This window comes from Pollicipes pollicipes, unplaced genomic scaffold (genome assembly GCF_011947565.3).
Source record: "Pollicipes pollicipes isolate AB1234 unplaced genomic scaffold, Ppol_2.1 Scaffold_6686;HRSCAF=7923_pilon_pilon_pilon, whole genome shotgun sequence".
NCBI classification, from domain to species: domain Eukaryota; kingdom Metazoa; phylum Arthropoda; class Thecostraca; order Pollicipedomorpha; family Pollicipedidae; genus Pollicipes; species Pollicipes pollicipes.
In genome coordinates, this window is record NW_023596921.1 from 12,946,285 (window position 1) to 12,953,784 (window position 7,500).

At 52.0% G+C, this 7,500-nt stretch overlaps 1 protein-coding gene and 1 pseudogene across 1 annotated transcript in view; one reads left to right on the forward strand and one right to left on the reverse strand.

Annotated features, from left to right (window-relative positions):
• LOC119107873 (facilitated trehalose transporter Tret1) overlaps positions 1-2,084 on the forward strand; it is a gene marked incomplete at its 5' end in the record, with an annotated part of 13,633 nt that extends 11,549 nt beyond the window's left edge. The window contains 1 exon segment of the mRNA XM_037231442.1: positions 1-2,084. This exon segment is cut by the window's left edge and continues 354 nt beyond it. Coding sequence (XP_037087337.1) covers positions 1-765 — 765 coding nt within the window.
• Positions 2,085-4,677: 2,593 nt separating this feature from the next.
• The window catches only part of LOC119108692 (acid phosphatase type 7-like), a 6,000-nt pseudogene continuing 3,177 nt past the window's right edge, over positions 4,678-7,500 (reverse strand).

The window sequence follows — 7,500 nt, forward strand, 5'->3', positions numbered from 1 at the left end:
GCGGACGCCCAGGTGCAGCAGATTCTGGCCGGCCTGGAGCAGACCAAGATGAGCGTGCGCCAGACGCTGGGTCTGATGCGCCACGCAGACTACCTGCGGCCCGTTCTCATTATCGCCTTGCAGATGACCATCCTCAACTTCTCCGGCATTAACGCCATGTTCGGCTACGCCGTCGTTATCTTCAAGCTGGCGCGCACTGGGATCAACGCCTACCAATGCGCTATGGTGCTGGCGGCCGTGCGGCTGCTCTGCAACCTCTTCTCGACGTCGCTGATCGACCGACTCGGGCGACGCGCATTGATCTCCATCTCCGGTGCGTTCTGCACCATCTCTCTGGCCGTCATCGGCGCCTACTTCTTCGTGCGCCAGCAGGACGAGGAGCTGGTGCAAGACCTACACTGGCTACCGTTGGCCAGCATGATCGTCACCATCTCCAGCTATTCGGTCGGCATCGGCCCAATCAGCTGGGTCATCTTCGGCGAGATGCTGCCATCGTCAGTGCGCGAACTGTACGGCAGCATCATCATCATCTTCTGGTCCGTCACACTCTTCACCATCCTGCAGGTGTTTCCTGACCTGACGCGCCTACTGGGCAACCACGGCACGTTCTGGCTGTTCTCGGGTGTGTGCGCCCTGCAGGTGCTGTTCGCCTGCTTCGTCATCCCCGAGACTCGCCTGCGCACCCTGGAGGACATTCAGCACGAGCACTTCGTCGCCAAGAAGACTGAGGCGGAGCGAGGCGTGGCGAGAACTGCCGCACTGTGAGGCGGCGCAGCCAGAAATGTCGTGCTGTCGACAAAAAGTGGCGCGCTGAGTGGCGACTGGCCGGCGCACTAGGTGCCAGTCCCGCGGTGATACGCTCTGCGTCCGGTGAGGAGTGCCAGTAGCGGACGATGTTCTCGGTTGCGCCTGGCGTGTGCTTCTCCCTCCGTCAGGCTGGCATCCGTCTTGAACTGGCGCGTGTGAGTTTTTGGTGTTCTCGAAAACGACCTGACTGAGACATGTCCTTGCGATCGAACCTCTGCGCTGGTCTGTTCTGGTGGAAGCATTCCCCGAAGCGAATCAACAGTTACCCATATGCACCTAGCCGGCCCCACCCGTGAGCCGTCCGTACACCCACACGGCATGCGCCGGTGATGAGTGCTGTTCAACACGTAAGATCACCGACGGAGATGAGTGTCGCTCTGCGGTCTGAAAGCAGTGACTCAAACATCACCGAGAGTCCTTCTTCAGCGCTGGCAGCATTCACGTAATATTATTGATGATTGCCACTTGGTTTTGTTTGAAAGCATTTTCGTAACGAGGGACTTTGTGTCGTGGACAAACGTGATTATTGTGTAGGGCCATTGCGTTGGCGCTCCAGTTTGCTGTGCATGGGACGCACATCCAACTAATATCAGCACAGACCCAGTTTGTGTGCCTGTGTGCTTTGGTCTGACGTGCTTCGAATTCAAATCGCAAAGCAATGTGCTGTTGCATTTCGTTGGCGGACCAGCTGTACGCTAGCTGGGAGACGTGTACAGTAGAGTAATAAGACGTGTGGATATTTTGCGCACCATTCGTTTAGTCTGGCTATATACGGCTCATGAGACTCTTCGCAAACTGTTTTGAAAACGCTGCCATTGAAGGGCCATCTAGTCCTGGCTCTGTGTGGAGGGCGTGGTGAGAGCAGGCTGGCATGCGGCCTTTGCTTGGCGCATACAGCCGCTTATTTGTGGGTGGTCGTCGCTGCCTGATATCGATTCGTCATATCTCACGCGTTATGATGTTATCGCACAGAAAGCTTAGCGAGAATGTGTCGCACTGATGTGAATGTCAGGAAAGTGTGTGTTCCAGATCCAACGGGGTTAGAGGGCGGTCCATACTGACTTTCCACTGCACCATCGTGCCTTTATTGTCATGATCTTGTTGTGGTTTGTAATAGAGACTCGTAATAGATCGTGATCAGTAATAGAGACTCGTAATATGTCGTGATCAGTAATAGACACTAGCTCACGTCATGAAGCTGCTGTTCGCCAGAGATTTTTTTGAAAAATACAGAGATTTCGCAATTGCATCGTTTCCTTACGCTGCATTGTGGTTTCGCGTTTATACATTAGGGCATGGTGATGAGAGAACATCGCATGACTGCCTCATGCTCCCGGTCAATCAAATGATGTTGGCAAGTGCATGGCAAGTGGCAACAGGAATTGTGCAAGAATCAGTAACTCACAACTGCTGCTGTGGTACAAACAGGTTAGACAGGATGAGATGAAGTAAGTCCTCTTTAGGTTAGGCATAGTTAAGCTACATTCATGGAAATAAGCATTGGTTGTATGAAACAGTAACAAAATGTTTCTTTTCCCTGACCCCATCTTAACAGAAGCCAGAGGTAGGTCTATTGTGTTTGGCTTAGTGATGGGCTGATGTGTAGTAATCCCATGTTTTTGTTTTTTGTTTGAGTGTTTTATGCTTGTTGAATTTTCTGTTGTTATTTTGTTATTGAATTACTTTGCTTTGTTTTGTTTTAAAGTGCTGTGGAAGGGAAGTACAAAGTGCAGCATCAGATTATTGGTGTTGATAATTTTTCAAGCTCATTACACTGTCATGAAATTACAGTGCTTTAATGTATTCTGTTTCCCTTCAGTTTTGTCAGGTTTCTGATATTACGTCCATGCCAACTTGAAATAGATGTCTTTGTTTGCTGAAGCATCAGTCACGAGCTCATGAGTTCCATCTTTTGTGCCTTGATTTTTTCACTCCTGCACGGTCTTTTTGCAATGAAATTTTTCACTCCCACCCTAGTTCGAAAGCGATTCTAGCTCGCTGTCAACATGGGATGTGCCATAACATGGGATGTGCCAAACATAAAGGTGGCGCAAGTACCATATTTGTACAAAACTTTGCCAGTTCTGTATTTTGTATTTTCAATTATTGCCAATATTGAGGCTCGTTTAGTCTGTTTATTTGTTAAGTTAAGTGACAACTTTTCACGTAGCATATGCAACGCTCTGCATGCTGAGCATGTCAGAGTGCTTTATGCGCTTTGACGTGCATGGCGTGTTTTAAGACGTCTCGGATCTATTTTAGAACCGCTTTATTACGTGCTCCAAACCCTGACCGTGCCCTGTGCGGTTCAGGACAGAGCAAGAATGTGTCTACACGGAATCAAAACTGCGTGTTTCGCCAGAATTTTGCCCTTTTTTGGCTGCGTACGAGCCTAGCTAGATAAGACCAGGTAGAAAGCCCAAAATTGTTCACAAAAGAGAGCAGTTTTCTTGGTGTCTTTGCCGCATTTAGCAGCCCGCACCTATTCTGGTGAAAGTTCACGGCCAAACACCTAAGAGAATTTCAGGCGCCGGCGGTGGGATGCATTAAATTATCCCCATGGTAGCTGCGACATGAAGACGCCCGAATGTCCTTGACAAACTTGTTTTAAAAGTACGCGCACTGAGTGGCGAGAGATCGCTGAAATATTCTCCTCTTCAGCTGTTTTCACCGCAGTTACTCTGCGAGCTTCATGGATAAGGTCCTTCAGGTGCCGCTACAGAACGAAATTGAGAGATGACGGTTCAGGGGAGTGAGGAGCCGACTTCGTGCCGAAGTCAGTGACTCATCACTTTATCACAATGCAAATGTTGGCAAATCGATTACTTTTGCGTTGTGAGCATACAGCACCAAAGGTGTCTGTCGTCATTATAACGGCACGCGAGACATATTTACGCATTCCAGAGAATAGACCCTACGTTCTACTAGCAGACAACAACCCCAGGCAGGGTCTAAAAGACCAGCACAGGAAGCAGACACGCTTGTTCTCCCAAACGGCTGGTCCGATCGCATTGAAGCCTCCACCAATTGATTCCGGACAATGAGGTGAACCATGGGGAGGCAATATCAAGACCTGACCTGAGTTCAAACACCTCGAAAACCCGAAGGGAAAATTTTCATGCAAATGTGGACAACTCGAATCTCGGAGCCTACAGGACCGATTGCTAGCAAACCTCCATTGGATGCGCCATGCATGATTGCCCCTTAAAGTTGACAATTTGGTGATCCTTGGTCAGGTCGAAAGTCGTCCAACTTTACAAATTCTAAAACTCTTACCTGCAGGCATCTCGTTCAGAATTTATTGTTCCGATTGTCTCCAAACCTTCGCCATTGGACGGGATATACTTAGCACTCGCAATGTATGCCATGAAGCCAAGCGCTACTGTTTTTATAGCGCAAAAGCGCGCAGACATCTTTTGGCGGTCGTAGACATTCCAGCAATGACGTTTCTACATATTTTGTGTGGAAATGCAAGGGCGTCGTTTTCTTTTGTGGTGAGCAGTCACACTAACAGTTAGGGTTCTACGCAATGATTTCGACGAGGCATTAGCATCACGGATGCAGTAACTGGTCTGACTTTTGTTCTCGTCTAGTGTCGAAATTTGTGCGTTGCGTTTTGGGGAATCGATTGTTCATCAGTCGTCAAGCGTCGCTGAGCTCTGGGAGGAACTTGACGATCACACGACGTACACATCAGAACCCAAATTTTATTCTTGGAATTGTTGAAATATGAACCGGAGTCTTCTGATTACCAGTCCAGCACTCTATCACTGATCAAACTGGGAAGGGAACCGTTTCGTTGCAATGACAGACGTACGTTGCAAGGTAAGTAGCGCAATCCGCCCGCCGTTTACACGTCATCTGGAATGGACTCACACGGTCGTAGTCATGTCTGCGTTCTTCTTTGGCTCTCCACCGCCAGGTGAGAGCGACCGGAGCCTTCTCGTACCGACTGGTGGTTACAGATAACCGCGCGGTGTCTTGGTCAGCTGACTGAAGGGCCGGTGGACCTCCTTCACCACATCGATGGAGTCGATGACGCCGCCCGTCCCATCCACTGAAACCTGCTCCAGGGACATGTGGGAGCCGTTGTGGAACGTCATACGCGTGAAGCCGTAGTGGATGCTGCGGAAGGCACTCCATGGCGCCGGCAGCGGCCAGAACTGGGTCGTAGTTCTCATCGCAGCCCTGTGGGGAGCGAATAAACGGACGTGAATCGCCGGCGAAGTAAAGTAAAGGGCCATGGCTGCATAAATATATGCAGCTCAATAGAGTAGGCCGCTTGAGGCAACAGCTCGAGTCCGTTACTGTATATCAGATTGGGCATGTTTCCCGCTAGGCGCGAAATACTGCAGTCCATGATCAGTTCTATATCTTCTTCATTCAACTTCTTCAAAGTAAGCAATCAACCAACCTCCAACCAGCCAGGCGGGGGGGGGGGGGGGACGTTTGAACGACCCTGACGTGCCGCGGCTGACGGCAGACCCTCCCCTGAGCTCGCCGCGCCGCTCCTGTGAGGCCCACCTACCGCCGAGCCGGTGGTGATGTGTACCGGGGCGCCGGGGTTGAGGTACGGCTGGTCAACAGTGCCTTTGAAAATGATGTAGTTGTAGATGGGCCAGAGCCGCTCGTACGAGTGCTCGTGTGCCCAGATGGCCAGGTCGACGCCGTACTCCATCAGCAGATCCTCCATGCCGGGGCTGCGGGTGCGGCAACGCCGCGGTGCAGTGGGTGAGGTCAGAGAGATGGTCATGACGTGCGGTAGGAGACCCTCAGAAACTATGTGTCAGCAATAGCTCATACTGTCCGTTACTGCATGTAGTTGTGGAGATGTACCACAGCAAAGTGCTGCCTATATTTCAAAGTCATTGTTGAAGAGGATTGTATCCCAGCGCACTGCACAGAGACGCACCGAACACGACTTAAAATATTGCTCGGGCGACCTCACATTTGGAACCCCAGCAGCTGACCCCGGTCGAGCCCCGCCGAGGGCCCTCCTCCATTGCCAACGCCCCCTTCCTGTGGCCGCGCCTGCATGTCCCTCACATGTTATGCTCCGGTATGCCGACTCGGAGGCGGTCGTGCGCCTTGGTGCAGTCGTCTTTGTCGAGGTTGGTGCAGTACATGGGACGGTGGCCGTACACCACGATCCAGGGTCGCTGGGCGCGCGCCGATGGTTCGCTCGCCATCTGAGGAGGTCGGCGCCAGTCAGATAGGGTGTGACGTCACACGCCGGCCTGGCTCGGGCGGCCGCGACAACGGGACGAGGGCGGAGCTGCAGGAAGGCTGGTGGGTAGGAAGCTGAGACTACGGAGAACGTGTGCAAGCAGGACCGCGACGACGGGACGCTAGTGAAGCTTCGGTGAAGCTCATGGGTGGGAAGCTGGGACTGCGGAGGGCGTGTACAGGCAGGGCCGCGACGACGGGACGCTAGTGAAGCTTCGGTGAAGCTGATGGGTGGGAAGCTGAGACTACGGAGAACGTGTGCAAGCAGGACCGCGACGACGGGACGCTAGTGAAGCTTCGGTGAAGCTGATGGGTGGGAAGCTGGGACCATGGAGAATGTGTACAGGCAGGGTCGCGACGACGGGACGCTAGTGAAGCTTCGGTGAAGCTGATGGGTGGGAACCTGAGACTGCGGAGGGCGTGTTCAGGCAGGGGAGCGATAAATGGACGTTTGTTAAGCTGCGGTAAAGCTTGTGAAGGGAGGATGCAGTGAACGTATGAATGGGAGCTCAAACGGAAGCTGTAATTACCTTGTCTCAATCCATGAGTGCAATGAATATGATGAGCAAAGCTGATCAGCCGATGCGCTAAAAGCTAACGGAAACTTCAGTAAACGTGGCGCAAGCATTGATGCGGTAAAGACCGCGGAACGCTTCTGAGGACGCAGCGTGGACTATGCTTTGTTATTCGCAATGTCACCTTTCGACCGAGTCAACAGCACGGTGGCACCAACGCAACCGCGTAACGCGAACTCAAGCCCGATATCCAGCCAGATGCCGTGTACCTCCTCGTACCGTGTACCGTGCCGTGTACCTCGTACCGTGTACCGTGCACTCTCCTCGGGAAGGTGACAGGTGCGCACGAGGCAAGGGAGATCGGAAACAGTTGTGACAATAGCAGCGCGGGAGAGTTATTGATTCGGCGCTGTATGTCGTGTTCACACATTCGTGGCGTTACGAGCGCGACCTGCTTCGCGTCAGATTTGTTTTCAAGGTATGTTGAATTGCTGCTGGTGTCGCATACCTGCAAATCTGCTTTCACCCAGTTGATTTGGTTGACAGCCTGTTCATAACCATAGTTGGTATAATAGTAGAACTCCGAGGACACGGCCACAAAGTGGACGGGACCCATGTCAAAGCTGAAGAACATGCTCTCCGCCTCTCCGGGCATGCTGAACCTGAAAAAAAACAAAGACATCACCTTGGCTGACGACCAGAGTGGATTGACCAGTCGCTGATATACCGAATGACTCGGTGACGGCGACAAACATGCCAGACCGACGCCAGAGACGTCAGCAAAAATAATCCATTCGGGGGCGGAGATCACCAAAATCTCCTGATCATTAAGTGACTGCCAGTCATGTGAATGTTTCTCGATTCGTATGCTCACCCCTGACACTCAATGGAGATGTTTTTCCAGACGTGTGTCCTCCGGGTGTCCTGTGGTGCCCTGATAGTTCGTCCCAGT